This window comes from Clupea harengus, chromosome 12, assembly GCF_900700415.2.
Source record: "Clupea harengus chromosome 12, Ch_v2.0.2, whole genome shotgun sequence".
Taxonomy (NCBI): Eukaryota; Metazoa; Chordata; class Actinopteri; order Clupeiformes; family Clupeidae; genus Clupea; species Clupea harengus.
The window spans coordinates 26,012,959-26,027,581 of record NC_045163.1 but is presented as its reverse complement, the minus strand read 5'-3'; the positions used below and the strand labels follow the sequence as shown (position 1 = coordinate 26,027,581).

The window sequence follows — 14,623 nt, the reverse complement described above, 5'->3', positions numbered from 1 at the left end:
AGTTAATCATCACACACACGCACACACGCACACACACACACACACACACACTCAAGGGTTTTTTTCCCCCAATAGTTACTATAGCCAGACTCACATTTTTGGAAGGCCTAGAAACTTTTTCCACAGACACAAAGAGTCTATGAAATGAAATGAAATGAATCTGAATCTCGGCGACGCAGGTGCTCTTCGAGGGGGGAAAACGAATCTCCCGTGTATCTGATATTGTGTCTGGCTGGGAAGACATTTGTATTTTAAGGGACGTTTTAAGACTTTTTCAGATTGCTCTGCCACCTCCCCCTATTCCCCAGACAAATATTAGTATGCAGACAGATGAGCGGCCCGGATTAATCTTTAAACTTTAACCATGTCTGAACAACTTCACAAAGCCGTCTGCAAGACGGAAACTTTAAATCTGTTCTTCCTTTCATCCAGCGGCGGTCTGGCGGTGAGCATTACGCTAATCTCCTTTAAAAAAGTCAATTCTCCTTCCCTTCCATTACACCTGGATAGCGAGGGAGAGCCTACCTCTCAAAGTTTTTTGTAGGTGAGAACATAATCACTTTTTAATAGCAATTCTAAACTATTTCTTTGTTACTAGGGAGCATTAATCACTCTTTTAGTTTTGATAAAATGGTACATTTTTGTTTAATTATGGTTAGTACTGTAGGGAGTTATGTGAAATGTGCCGTTTATGGTCATAACTGATATATTGATGTGTCAATTAAGACACAAGGATGTACATAGATGTCTATAACATTTGTATAATGCATAAGGTTTAAGGCTGTCTGCTCTTTGGCTGTGCACTCTGTAATACTTGACATATATATTTGACATTGACATATATCAAGTTAACTAGCTAAAATACCGATTGAAAGAGAACTTGCCTAAAACTCTGGAGATCATTTGATAGGAGTTATTTGCCGAGTTTCATGTATGCAAATGTTAAGATATTCTCTTTATATTTATATTCATGAAGTCATTTGAGAGTCCAGTCATGTAAGCAACCAAAAGAGAGCGTCGCATGTTTAGGTTTTATATGTGGACACTGTTTTTTTTTTTTAACATTTTAAGCATTAAACGTTCCTCACATGCTCCAAAAAGTTTCCCATTGTGTTCTATGTGTCTTCATGAACCGTACACAATGTGTGACCCTACATCGTGTTGATTTTAAAAGGCTCACCACACAGGGGAACAACATGTTCGTTCCTCTCATGTTCGTGAAGGTCATTCATGTCGGCGGGCCCATCAAAGTGGGGTGCAGCGAGGAATGCGGGGCTCATTTGGGGGCGCGCTGTGTGGACTGTTGTCCGGCGGGAGGAGCGTTCTTTCCCATAGGCCTCCATTGTCTTCCCTAAATATGTTTTCGTTAACGAAAGAAAATGGCAACAATCGGCGTGATGATATGCGGCGTGTCTCTATCATCACGTTTCAAAGCCAACAAGCGGTGAGCTCTCTTGCCAATTATGCTTTCTCCCTCGCTGAACTTTTGAGAGCATTTTTCTAAGAACGTTGTAACATGTTCCATTAGCAGTGCTTAATGGATTGCAAACCTCGGGGAGTCCTTTGACTGGGATTGTAGGTCCCGCGCCATAGTTAGTACTTATAAATTAGCTGAAACGAAAGGCCGTGAACTTGCCTGACCTTAAATCCTATAGGCAGCCAGATTCATCCTCCCCACAGCCTCCCCACCCCCTGCCCCTAGCACGCTTGGCCTGAATGTATTCTACTTGTTAACACTCAGAAAGACACTGTCTATGGCTAAGTCTTTCATGCACAGCACAGCAGCAGGGCAAACTAACAGAACTTGTCCATCTGCTCGCCCGCATGTATATGTGCTTACACCGCACACCACACAGACACACACACACACACACACACACACACACCACACAGACAGTCCCATCCAGGAGATGGCCTGTTTCTGATCACTGCACTGATAGCGGCGGAGAAATTTCAATACAACCCCGAAGTCTATTCTATTTTCAGCCGCGGCTGGACATGCTGTGAGCGCACAGACCTCGGCTGACCGGCCTGGCACTGTGTGTGTGTGTGTGTGTGTGTGTGTGTGTGTGTGTTTGTGTGTGTGTGTGTGTGTGTGTGTGTGTGTGTGTGTGTGTGTGTGTGTGTGTGTGTGTGTGTGCCTGTCTCGTAGGCATTGACCGGCTCGCACGTTCCTATCGAACTCCTGGGAGCCTCCCAGCAGGGGATTGCTGGACAACTGTCTGCCCGGGATGTAGCGAGACACACACACACACACACACACACACACACACACACACACACACACACACCCTGGCACCACCAGGAAACGACCCAAGGGGATAGCCAGCCCTCGCTGCCCTGTCTGTTGAGAGTTTGGTGGAAAAGGAGAGGGGGGGGGGCGGGGTGGGGGGGGGGGGGGGGGGTGGTAAGGGAAACTGTCATTTGCACAAAAAAAAGAGCAAGAGGACCGAAAGAAAAAAAAAGAAGAAATGTTTGCTTTTGCCTGCCAACTCTGGATGAGTTCTTAACACCTCAGACTGTGGAGACTGTTTGTTTACAGGAACGCCCCTTTCAATACCTCGTGGTGTGTGTGAGGCTGTTATAATAACCCCCCAACACACACACACACACACACACACACACACACACACACACACACACACACACACCCTATTCTCTAAAGAAAAAGAAGGTGGTTAAAAAAGATGGTGTCCTTGGTTGAACTCATCTGAATTGATATTACCATCACCCCTCCTCTCACTGAAACAAGACAAGTGACTAGACTTGGGGCAGCCTCCCTCCCTGACTTCAAGGACAATAGTGTTGTCACTGAAGCCAGTAACACCATGGGAAGAAGACACACACACACACACACACACACACAAATCCTCTCTCTACTAACACGTCAGCTTTTCTTTTAACATTGTTATGGAGGCTGAGATCTGTTTTTTTTTTTCTGATTTTCCAAAACAGACGCAGACACGGTCTGTCCCACAGCATGGTCTGATAACAATCTCGCTGGCTGTAGTAATGCGAAATGTGATTAGATCCGCGCTCAGTCTCCTGAGCCATCGCAGATGCTGCCTGGCAGGGTAGTGGGCAGCCCTGATGCCTCCATCCGCCGCCAACCCACCCACTCCACCCACCCCCCTCGTTTTTTAACGCGGAGATATCAGTACAGACAGACGAGCCAAACCTCACTCTGCTGACTCAGCTTCTCACAGAGAGCTATGTGCTCCGCCGTGGCCAAGCATGGCAGAGGTCTGTACCAGTCGTGTTTAAGGCACTGACTCCAACACAGAATGGAAGATTGATAAGCCCAGCTGGGCTGACCGCTGGGATGTCGCGGGGGTGGGGGGTGGGGATGGGGGGCAAATGTGGCGTTACCGACTCGGCTGCTAACGAACCAGTGAAAACTCCTACATGGCCCGTTTAAAACGCAGACCTCCAAGAATTCCCTGATTAATTGTAACCATCCAGCCAAGACAGGAATGAAACAGGACAGGCATGGGAGTGTTTGTCTTCCTCGCCAATTAGCTATGGCGGTGCAGCTTCCTGGCAAAATGAGTTAGCCCCCCCACCCCGCCCTTCTGCCTTACTAGCCAGACAACTGTGTTGGCTACTGTGAGGACTGCTGCTGACTGTTAGCGACTGTGTGGCCACCCCCTCAGGTAACCCACTTCCCACGAGCGCAGGATAACGCCCTGCCCATAGTTACTGACTGGGGGCCGCTGTAGAGCTAATCCTCAAGGTCAAGGCTAATTAAGTTAGCTAAGGTAGCGCTACACCAGTGCAAATAAGCTATGGCTAAGCCCTGGGCTAGTCTTTTTTTTTTTTAAAGAAACTAAAACATGGTTTTGAGTTTGTCAGCTAGATACAATCAGGAAAGAAAATGTGCAAGTCTCATGGAATACACTTTTTATTACTGTATGACTGTATTTTGCTTTACAAATAGCGTCATAACCATTTATATACATTACACATTTACATTAAAAAATACAAAACTATAAATTTATAACTGATCTATAACATTAAAAAATACATAAAGAGAAAAAATATATATTAATGAAAAAAAATATAGAATGCAAAGATTGATATTGAGTTAACACCTGTACATCATGATAAACCACTGTGGTTCTGTTGCAGTGTATGGAACAGAACACTGACTGCATAAGAATCGGCATACATGGTGTTCAAGCTTTATCAATGGCACATTTTAGACGACCAAAGTATGGAGCCGGAAAAAAAAAAAATTTCTTTAACGATTTCATTTAGAAAAGAACACAAACTTGCTGTGGTGTCATAATATCACCCATCATCGGAACAGGAGACATACGATGCATCAGAAACGCTACGAAACAGAAGACATACGATGCATCATGAGACGCTACGAAACAGAAAACATAAGATGCATCAGAAACGCTTCGAAACAGAAAACATAAGATGCATCAGAAAAAAAAAATGAACAAAGCCACTTTGGTCAGCTTTGATTTGTAAACAAAAACAGATCCACCTCTCACACCAGACATACATTTATTAGTGAGCATCAGATTTTCCATTAAATAAACCACATGCAAGTTAACGTTGTATTCCACTTCCACAAAGACCAGAGATAGAAATGACCAACACAAGAGCATACCATATTTGTACAGATCACCACATAGGCAACATACAGCTTACCAAAGACTTCTATTGTTCACTGGGTAGCATTGCACCTCATAATAAATAATATTTCTCTAGAGGGTAATATACAAATCGTGAGATATACGTATACAGTCAGTCAGACACTGCAGATGTATAAATAGGATGAGAAAAAAAAACAATGTGTATTATAAATAGACATCCAGAACACACAATGAGACATGAATGCGTCTGTTTCCTCCCATTGAAAATAAATAAGCATACGCAGTATATACAGTTATGCACACGACTCTGCTGGCCAGATCTCAGGGTCCTGTTAGCATGGCTGGACTATCCAATCACAGGGGGAGACACAGAACTATAATCCATGTAGTCCTGGTCCTCATCTTCCTCATCCTCCTCATCCTCCTCCAGCTCTTCAGAGAGGGCTACATGAGGGAATATATATATATATATATATATATATATATATATAGACTGTATATATATACAAAAAACTATGTATGCATGTACAGAGCTGTGGCATCATGTCAGCTGACCACAGCAGTCTCACTCTTCCGACACAAGAGGCAATGGCTGCTGTGGCCTCTTTTGTCTCCTCTCTCTCTCTCTCTGTCTGTCTCCTCTCTCTGTCTCTGTCTCCTTTCTCTCTCTCTCTCTCTCTGTCTCCTCTCTCTCTCTGTCTCTCTCTCTCCCTCTCTCTGCACTCTACTGGCTGTGCTGCTGCTGCTGCTGCTGCCGCCGCTGCTGCTGTGTGCTCGCTTCACTCTGCTGGCGAACAGCGGCGAGTAAGATTACGCAATGCCATTTCACACAAGGGCCTGCAGGGCGGAGCGTGGAGCAGAACTGGGTGGGAGGGAGGGAGGGAGGGAGGGAGGGAGAGGCAGGGTTTGGGGGGTGTGGGGGTCTGTAGGTTCCGTGGCCTATAAGCCTAGAAACAGAGAGAGAGAGAGAGAGAGAGAGAAGAGAGAGAGAGAGGCTCTCATTTTGGCATTGGTGAGTCCAGCTGGTTCCCCGTGGACCGGGGGGGGGGGGGGGGGGGGGGGGGGGGGGGGTGCTGCAGGTATCTGTTTTTCATTTTCATTTTTCATTGTTGCTTCTTTTTTGATTCCTGTTTCGTTTTAAGGCAGCCAATTTTGCCAGCAGAATGTTTTGTTTAACTTGAAACAATAAAAAACGAAAGCAGAAACACACACACATAAGCTTTCCCTTATAATCTTTTCTGGTGCTGAGAAACTACACCACCGACACAGAAACCGGTCTCAACTGGTCAGAGCCCTAAAACACCAGTGGAGTAGAGGATTTGTACATAATTACTTATAATAATAATAATTATAATAATAATAATAATAATAATAATTCCTCCCCTTACATGCCATTACAGTAGTAACATGACCACTCTAGGGCTGTGGTGTTGCACAATATCTACCAACAATATCTGTGCAAAGATAACTCAATCTGAATTCTGCTACACTACCATACACACCATACAATAATACACGCTCTCTCTCTCTCTCTGTCTCTCTCTCTCTCTCTCACTCTCTCTCTCACACACATACATACACAGCATCATCATTATCATCAGTATTTGAATCATAAAAAATGCAGCAAGTTTCAGAGTGTGATAAAGGTAAACTCGAGGACTTACGGTCCCTATTTACATCAGGAAGACTGTGACACACTTTTCCTTGAGAGCACTGTGTGTCCATTTTGGATGTCTGAAAGCAATCCTGTTTTGTGTCACTCCGGAGATTTCTGTGTACATTTGCCCAGAACTGAACCTTTAGTAATGAGGCATGATGACATGATTTAGAGCGGCCAATTGAAAATACCACATAACTCAAATACACAAATATTGACACTACAAATGAAGTAGAAACATCTCAGGGTTTGCTTTTTTCTCTCATCCCGAATCCTCTCCAAAATCAATGTATCCGACTAATCTGTGATAGATTTATTGTCCTGTTTTGCCGAATAGTGATGAATAAGGAAAGTCACAGAGCACGGAAGGGGACAAGCACAGCTGTTTTCCAAAAAAGTCCATTTCCTTCTGGTGCCCTGTGGTCAACACCAGGGATTTGGTGTTTTTGAAGGGTCTGGAAAGGGGAGGGGGTGGGATGTGTGTGTGTGTGTGTGTGTGTGTGTGTGTGTGTGTGTGTGTGTGTGTGTGTGTGTGTGTGTGTGTGTGTGTGTGTGTGGGTGTGGGGGGGGGGGGTGGGCTGTGTGTGTGTGTGTGTGTGTGTGTGTGTGTGTGTGTGTGTGTGTCTGTGTCTGTGTGTGTCTGGAGAAGGGGGGGGGGGGGTGGCTTGTGGGTGAGGAATTGGAGAGAGGGGGGGGGGGACATTTTCTTTTGGGGTTCTGTTTGTAATTCCAATTTGACTTTTGTTGTGTGTTAAGCTCTGTTCTGTTTCTGTTTCCCCCGTTACTTACAGTTGCAGGACCCAGAGTGTTTGACCTCCAAGACCAGGCCCTTCTCGCAGGCAGCCTGCTTCACGGCACACTCACTGGGGTAGGTGCTGTTGTCGCTGGCACACACACTCTCCCCAGCGTTGCCCTCGTGACACACCTCCTCGCACGCGGCGCAGCGACCCCGGCCGCTCTGTGCGTCCCACAGACACTTCCTTCCACTGCGACACGGGATGTCCACGCACGACCGGGCATCTTCAGAGAGAAAAACAACAGCGTTAAGAGCTTACTGCGCACGCTGACGTTTTCCATTTCAACTGTATTTTGCCGTTTTCCGCGCACATAAATGGCTGTGAGAAGATCAGTGGTGATCTGCAGGAAGCACTGATGCAATGAAGTCTTACAAGCATGGACTCTTTCAAGATGTCTATCCGTGCTTGCGAAATACTATTGCACTGCTTTGAAATGGTGCTAATCTAACACCACCATCTAATATGTGTTTTGTTCCCTCCATGGTAAAGCACTGAGAATAAAGAGCAGATCTAAAACACATGTTAAGTGGAAACAGAACTCAATGGCAGGCGAGTACAGCTACGGGTGATCAGAGTCGAAGGAATGACTGCACGTAGGGCAGTATGGCCAAGAGCAATACCAAGAGACTCTACTAGTTGACGTTTTACAGGGGGGCCAGATAAGATTACCCAGGGCTCACACACCTATGCATTTTCCTTCGTAGGCAACTCCGATGGATCTTCCCAGGATGCACGTGGCTCTCCTGAGGTGACAGGCACTGGCGTAAACAATCCCATCATTCCCGCAGAGGTACTGCTCCGGTAGCGAGGCCTCGGGGCACAGGCGGTTGCACGTCACGCAGAAGGCACTGTTGCTCTGATCCACCACACACGTCGAGGTTCCTGGACACTGCACGTCGTGGCACGTTTCTGTGGCGACATATGCATTGTGCATGCACTGACCATATTATCATTAGCTTAATCATTGGCTTGTATTTGTTCTGGCAGGTTTCTATGGGGGGGCATGAAACATGGGGGCATTAGGGGGCATGAAACATGGGGCATTCAGGGTGGGCACTTACTTCGGCACTTGCCCTGGTACTGGGTGGTGAGGTCCGGGTGGCGTTTGCAGCGTGCCCGGAGGAGGGCGCACTCGTTGCGATATGTTTTGCCGTCTGAGCCACACACTGGGCCTTTCCAGGTAAGGTTGGAGCAGTCGGGGGAACAGACACAGCGTGGCTTGTCTCTCTTGTTCATCTTGCACCTCTTTCCTGCACCGCAATCTACGTTGTCACATGTCTCTAAATCAATCAGAGAGAATTGAACTACCAGTCAGCCCACTAGTGAGGTCATTGAGGTCATCATTGAGGTCATCTTTGTGCATGGATATCATACCATCCTAAGTGGAGGGTTATTATTGTCTTATTCAAGTTTACATTTTGAATAGTAATTATGTTATAGCCAAGGCTCATGCGTAATACGTCAACTTGTCATATTTTTACGCATTCATATTTTACATACCTTTGCATGGTGTGCAGTTCGGAGCGCCGCCATTGAAGATCAACCACCGGAAAAGAGTGTTGTTGGGAACATCCTCCTCGGTCCATGCCGTTCCCAGGCGGCCTCCCCTACAGCACTCCTCCCGACTCATCCCAGACATATAGAGGACTTGACACCTTCCATTCTTCCCTTGCTGAAGCCAGCAATTGCCAGCTGTAAAAAAAAAAAAACAGGTCCCTTATTCCTCACTGGGGAGCAAGCCTCAAAAACGCATCGTCCGTCTCTTATTATTTTGTTAATGTTAATTAGGTTAACAGTCATAATCAGCCTATGGAATGAGAGTGGGCTGTTTGTGAATTACACACGGATCTTTAGTAGCCTACAGGCTACTGAAAACACTTGCGCAAAACTTCTCAAGACAACTCAGCATTCCGAAGTAGGCTGCTCCTCAGTCGCGCAATAATTCCAAGAGAAAGAGACGTACTGACTCGCTGTTATGGCACGGTTCTAGCTTGTGAATTACTGTGACACAGACATTATTACTGTAACTTAGAAATTAGTAAATAGTAAATTGGAAATGACTTCAAACTCCGTGCCCGCTATCTGACTTCTCACACAACATATGTCTCAACCTGATAAATTGTCTAAATCATAAAAAAAAACTAGTCTACTTTAGACATAACTGAATTGAGTTCTAAACAGATCGCGTTGTGTAGAAGCGTCTGTACATTTGTAATCAGCAAACTCCTCGCGTTTTCTGCCACAACATAATTGTACTATATTCACGTTTGTGCACTCTGAATAACTGAATTAGTTCTGTCCACCAAACTGCCAGACGAGATGCGCGGTGATACAAACTTTAACATTTCAAAGGCTGTGTCGTTTTAACATGCATGGAGGACTCTAATTACATAAAATGACCCTTTTCCATATTATTAGTCGTGTTAAGCCATATCATGCGCCGTCATAGCAACTGCACTGTACCTTGCACTTTGTGTCCATCCATAAAATGAGCGAACCACAAGAAAAGCGCGATGACGCTTTGGCGGAGCTGCAGTGACTGTAGCATCCTCGGCAAAGTGGGACGTGTGAGCGACTAAGATAGCCAGCTGAGATTTCTGCTGACGATGTCCTGCACTCAATGACTGTCATTCAGCCGGATTCTGACTCGCTTTTAAATCTATGTGAGGGTCTCTTGCCGAATGTCTGAGGTGGGCGGTCTTCAAAGTTGTGGGGGGTGGAGGAAGTATTATAAAAGTTCCCTTCACCAAAATATATCAGGTGACTTTATGGGGCTTGCGACTCTCCTGACGAACAGAAGTGTTTGGCGACAGTCGTGGCGACTTACCGACTGTTTTTTTCTGATTGCAGACATACCTCTTTAGACCGACGGATTGCAAAGGACCAAATTAATTTGCATCTCTGCTTTGGGTATTTAATGTGCATATCAGGGGGGCAGTCTCTGGGAACGGTTGAGGACAGCCACTGTAAATTCATCAGCGACTTACAGAGCTTGTTTATGAAATAGGTGAATATAGATAAAAGTCTTTAGGATATCTTTTTGAACTACATGATGAAGAGGTGCTTGTGGGTCATAAAAATGGCATACATTTAATGTGATTTGGCCTGACGTAGAAGAATATTCCCACCCAAACTAATGAGCATTCATCCTCAAAGGTGGGCCATTACAGGGAATTCTTACTGATAGTAATAGAGGGGGACACGGAGTGCTAATAATAGTTGAGACAGTTGTTTGGTCCTCCCCCGGGTCAAACTAGCAAATATAGCCTAACAAATCCTGTTTCAAAAGAGGCTGTGGAATCGTCAAAGGTATTATATTACAGTGTTTGTGGCGCAATAGACCAGAATCCTTTAGCACGCTCCTCAGGTAGTAGACACGAGTGTACTGAGGTAATGCGCAGGTAGACGATGCTACATAGAAAACTGAAGGCGTTACAACGACCCCTCTGCCGGTAGACAGAGAGAATTACAATGTCTGTGCCTAACGTAAAAAAAAAAAGTTGCAGTGCCTTGACAAAGAGCTTTTCAGTCAGTCAGCATCTCGAATTGTTTTTTAGATTTTTTTTTATTGACTTGCTCTGGAAGGGAACACAGACTACATATGCTTCAGAGTGATGCATTGAAGGTCGTCTATTTCAGGAATGACGTAATGATTTATAGACTACCACTAGAAAATGTCCACTGTCCTGACAGCCTACTATATGGGCTACATAGGCCAAAGTAGGCTAGCCTTTGTGTCGTTAAGCTTATATGCGACTGCAGTGAACACAGGGTTACTCGAGGTCTGGATGCAAATCACAGTCGCTCTGAACTGGAGACACCTGCTGGCGCCAAAAGAGCTCACAGAAAAAAAGAGTCATATAGCCGTGCGTAGACAGGCGCATAGCACAATAAATAACTCAGAACATGATGATCGATAGAACATATAGGACTTCTACAGCTTATTCACACAACATGTCGTGTTTACTGTTCATTTCATATCTGAGTTTAAACACTGGAGAATTCACATTTACATTTAGTCATTTAGCAGACGCTTTTGTCCAAAGCGACGTACCAAGGGAGAGAACAGTCAAGCTAAGAGCAATAAAAAGCATGGTGTAACAATACATACTACTTTACATGAGAATTAGAAAACAACGACCTAGAAAAAAAGAAGTGCAGGAATGTAACTGCTGAAGTGCAAGTTAAGCGCTAGCTAAGCGTAATTCAGTCACGGAGAAGTTCCAGAATGGAGCCGACATGTAGAGGAAATCCAATAATAGTTCTATCTGTTTGTGTCTGACTTTGACTTATCTCTGAATGGTACAATCCAGCTGGTCAGTGATCGCAAATCATGATTTTATCTGTTGAAGTTAGTTGGTCACTGTCACGTGGGTTAACAGAGGTTCCTCACTTCCTGCTTTAATGTCACATGGTCTTTCGCACAGCCAATAGTAATATAGATTTGAGGAAATACTCCTACACCCATATATCTCTCTTGACCAGAAACTATTGCACGCTGGTGGAGTTTTACACATCTACATTCATGATCTCCGAGGTAGGCGACTCTCTTTTTCTGTATTCATTTACGCTAAATGAAGCACTTTTTCATGCATGGTTGGTCTGAAGGAGTACATTGTGTCTGTCATCAAAAATGAACATTTGTCACAAAGTAATATTTGTGTGCGCTTGTTGCACTTGCTTATGAAAACTCCAGAGGACTGGTGTATTTTATGCTTACAGTTTTTGCCCTTCTCTATCTGATTAGGTGTCAGTGCTGTACTTCGCCAAAGGTGCTGAATTAACGGGGCTCAAGTCAGAGACCGTCAAACTTCCATCAGAATTGACGACTCTTCAGCTGTGGCAAGAACTAGAAGGAAGGCATCCAAAGTAGGTTTATGTGCATATATAATGTGTGTATGACAGATACGCGTCCATTTTATGCTTTATGACCGCTGTTGTTTATCTTCACGACAGACTGTCCGTGATACGGGAGCAGGTGGTCCTGGCTGTGCGTCAAGAGTACGTGGCTTTGGGTGACCAGTCTGTGAGTTTACGCGACGGGGACGAAGTGGCAGTCATCCCGCCACTTAGCGGGGGTTAATCATCGAGCCCAGGTCCGGAGGTTATTGTGCAACATTTTACCTTCGTGATGTAATGTGATATACATTTACAAAATGTGGAACATACCCAGGCATCTTCATAAAAACAACAAAACGCTCTCTCAGATTTATTTTCCACGTACTTAGTTGTACAAATACAAGTTGAAGTGAAAACCTTTCGTATGAATTCCTTAACCAGATTTCCCCAGTGGTCTGTTTGCTCCATCAGCCAAAAATATGTCCTCTTCCTCCAGAACAGTGAGGTGATTTTATTGTCCTACACTTACAGGGGATGACTGAGGATGTGGACAGTCCACGTGACCTTATCAAACTCACACATGAAAAACTGTCATCTGATGTGGTGTCCACCTCTGTCACCTGTCCGTCTTGTGGAGCCATATCTATGTTCATCGGTGAGAGATAAACATGCTGTTCACATCCATTTACCTGTTGTGACTGGCTGACACTACGACGGCCGGTCTGAAATAAGTCTACCGTGACCTTATTGCTTATGCACGTAAATGTAAGCACTGTATTGGTTTTCTTTGTCCTAAAGGAACTACAAGAGACACTTTTGAAGGCCAGAAGGTGATTCAGCTGGAGTATGAAGCGTACGTCCCCATGGCTGAGTTGGAGATGAAGAAGATTTGCACCAGCATCAGAGCGGAGTGGCCAACAGTAAGGCACATCTGTATCCAGCATAGATTGGGGTCAGCTTCTCTTCAGTAATAATGTATCCATCTCTTTATCTCTCCTTATACGTGTCACTTAAGTGAACAGTCCTTTTTTTAAGGTGGGATGTTTTTTTTTCCTTGTTTGCAGGGTTGTTCCTGTGATGGAGGCCAGTGTGATTGTGGGGATTTCATCACCTCACAGAGCTGACTCTTTGGAGGCCGTGAGGTTCTGCATTGACACCCTCAAGGCCACCGTCCCCATCTGGAAAAAGGTTCATCAACCAGTCACCATTGCTACGAGAACCTTAATACTTTCTTGCTCAGTTATGATGCATTTTAAAGAGTCTTCATTTTAACTGAAAGTCTTACATTTACATTAAGTCATTTAGCAGACGCTTTTATCCAGCTTGTTGTTGTTGTTGTTGTTGGCTGTACATTTATTTATGTTAAGAAACATATGGCATATAGGCTTCTATGTGTAGGTAGCATGATAAGGGTAGAGTTCACGTCCAAGTGCTTCCAAGACACTGTGCAACTTGCTGCAGCAAGAAAGCAAAACCAATTGGCCACATGTGATTTGGAGTGGTCTTGTGATTCTGTTCTTTTCTTGTGTGAAAGAATGAAAGCGTCTCATACAAGAGTCAAGAGGCACGACAGACCCCTTATAGTGTCTGACCTTTGAACTCAGAGAGGGGGGTCACCGAGCACACTAAATGTGCCGATAGCTGTTTTACTTTAGTTTTACGTTTTATTTCAGTGAAATTTTGTCCAAATGCAATCACAATATTGAGTTCATGGGCACTTTGGGGATACGTGTTGAACTAATATCTGTCACTGTTGTGCAAACACTGAGGTGTTTTCACTAGTGTAACTGGAACTTAAAATGGGAAATGTATTTAGTTTCATATTTTTCACTGTTGTGTCCATATCCGTGTTTTTACTAGCATCAAAACCCATAACGTGTTATCCGATGACTTGTAAAACTCCAGCAAACATGTTATACACATTGCTATTTTTTGTTGTCGTAGGAGGTCTATGAAACCGAAGAGGCCAGCTGGAAGCAGAACAAGGAGTGTTTGTGGTCAGTTGCCGGGAAGAAGTAGAGAATGTGCATGCAGCCCACAAGTTTCACACAGGGACGGGACAGATGTTTTATAGCATGTCAAATCACACACTGAACTGGTTCACACCTCCAACCGTTTTAATGGAAGGCAACACACTAGCCTTCAATGCAGTAATGTTATGTCAGAACTATATGGTAGAGCATCACGAATGTGGTAGGGCCACACAGTCTATGCATTTCCATTCAGAACAATGGGTATATTGTTCAAGTAAATAACAAGTAAACAAATGAATAAAAGAATTACAGTCTAAAGAATGTACTCAAAATATTCTTGTTATGTACACTGATTGGGATGCCTTAATTGAATAAATAAATATATCTGTAGTTAAAATGACATGCAGCCATACCCCTTTACTAGGTCAATATTTAAACATAAATATTGATTTCAGACTAATTTAAACTTTGGGGCACGTCAATAGTTTGTGGTCCATAGGTCCAATACCTGATTTAAGCTACAATATGATCAATCATCACCTTTCACTGTTATTGCTGTGGTTTCCAAATCCAAAGTTATTTTCAGGTAAAAAGATAAAGGTAAAATGCACTTACGTATACACATAATTGTCATCACATGCATTACATTTATTAAAAAAAAAATTATAATTATAAAAATGTAAAAAACAAAGTGCCTGAGAAGTCAATTTAACATCTGACAGATCCAGGTCCATAAGTGTATTAACAGAA

The 14,623-nt window shown here is 44.1% G+C and overlaps 3 protein-coding genes across 6 annotated transcripts; 2 read left to right on the top strand and 1 right to left on the bottom strand.

Annotated features, from left to right (window-relative positions):
- Nucleotides 1-3,885: 3,885 nt before the first annotated feature.
- fstb (follistatin b) lies at nt 3,886-11,153 on the bottom strand. 3 transcript variants are annotated; one of them, XM_031578074.2, is made up of 6 exons: nt 9,525-11,153; nt 8,562-8,753; nt 8,123-8,323; nt 7,746-7,970; nt 7,054-7,284; nt 3,886-5,051 (listed from the first exon to the last, which is right to left on the bottom strand). In XM_031578074.2, exons 1-6 carry the CDS (start codon nt 9,607-9,609, stop codon nt 4,954-4,956), a joined length of 1,032 nt encoding a protein of 343 aa, XP_031433934.1. In that variant the 5' UTR covers nt 9,610-11,153; the 3' UTR covers nt 3,886-4,953. The 3 variants fall into 3 exon arrangements, with proteins under 3 accessions (XP_031433934.1, XP_031433932.1, XP_012676590.2); XM_031578072.2 differs by having other exon boundaries at nt 8,123-8,341; nt 9,525-11,148; XM_012821136.3 differs by lacking the exon at nt 3,886-5,051 and having other exon boundaries at nt 6,942-7,284; nt 8,123-8,341; nt 9,525-9,627.
- A 333-nt stretch (nt 11,154-11,486) lies between these two features.
- On the top strand, nt 11,487-12,157 carry LOC122133351 (molybdopterin synthase sulfur carrier subunit). The gene is made up of 3 exons (XM_042709396.1): nt 11,487-11,598; nt 11,809-11,930; nt 12,018-12,157. The coding sequence occupies exons 1-3, from the start codon at nt 11,587-11,589 to the stop codon at nt 12,142-12,144; spliced, it is 261 nt and encodes an 86-aa protein (XP_042565330.1). The 5' UTR covers nt 11,487-11,586; the 3' UTR covers nt 12,145-12,157.
- LOC105894624 (molybdopterin synthase catalytic subunit) lies at nt 12,018-14,525 on the top strand. Of its 2 annotated transcripts, none has more exons than XM_031577644.2 (5): nt 12,018-12,157; nt 12,432-12,555; nt 12,699-12,852; nt 12,965-13,088; nt 13,845-14,525. In XM_031577644.2, exons 2-5 carry the CDS (start codon nt 12,435-12,437, stop codon nt 13,917-13,919), a joined length of 474 nt encoding a protein of 157 aa, XP_031433504.1. In that variant the 5' UTR covers nt 12,018-12,157; nt 12,432-12,434; the 3' UTR covers nt 13,920-14,525. The 2 variants fall into 2 exon arrangements, with proteins under 2 accessions (XP_031433504.1, XP_031433506.1); XM_031577646.2 differs by having other exon boundaries at nt 12,049-12,165.
- Nucleotides 14,526-14,623: the final 98 nt, after the last annotated feature.

Bases quoted from the DNA above. Each gene is read 5' to 3' on its own strand.
- fstb (XM_031578072.2), bottom strand. From the start codon at position 9,609: ATGCTACAGTCACTGCAGCTCCGCCAAAGCGTCATCGCGCTTTTCTTG. The intron at 8,342-8,561 runs GTATGTAAAATA...TGATTGATTTAG, and splicing joins GAACTGCACACCATGCAAAG to AGACATGTGACAACGTAGAT. The intron at 5,052-7,053 runs GTAAGTAACGGG...TCCCTCATGTAG, and splicing joins ACACTCTGGGTCCTGCAACT to CCCTCTCTGAAGAGCTGGAG.
- LOC122133351 (XM_042709396.1), top strand. The intron at 11,931-12,017 runs GTAGGTTTATGT...TCTTCACGACAG, and splicing joins CTAGAAGGAAGGCATCCAAA to ACTGTCCGTGATACGGGAGC.
- LOC105894624 (XM_031577644.2), top strand. From the start codon at position 12,435: ATGACTGAGGATGTGGACAGTCCACGTGACCTTATCAAACTCACACAT. The intron at 12,853-12,964 runs GTCAGCTTCTCT...CCTTGTTTGCAG, and splicing joins TGTATCCAGCATAGATTGGG to GGTTGTTCCTGTGATGGAGG. The intron at 13,089-13,844 runs GTTCATCAACCA...TTGTTGTCGTAG, and splicing joins CCGTCCCCATCTGGAAAAAG to GAGGTCTATGAAACCGAAGA.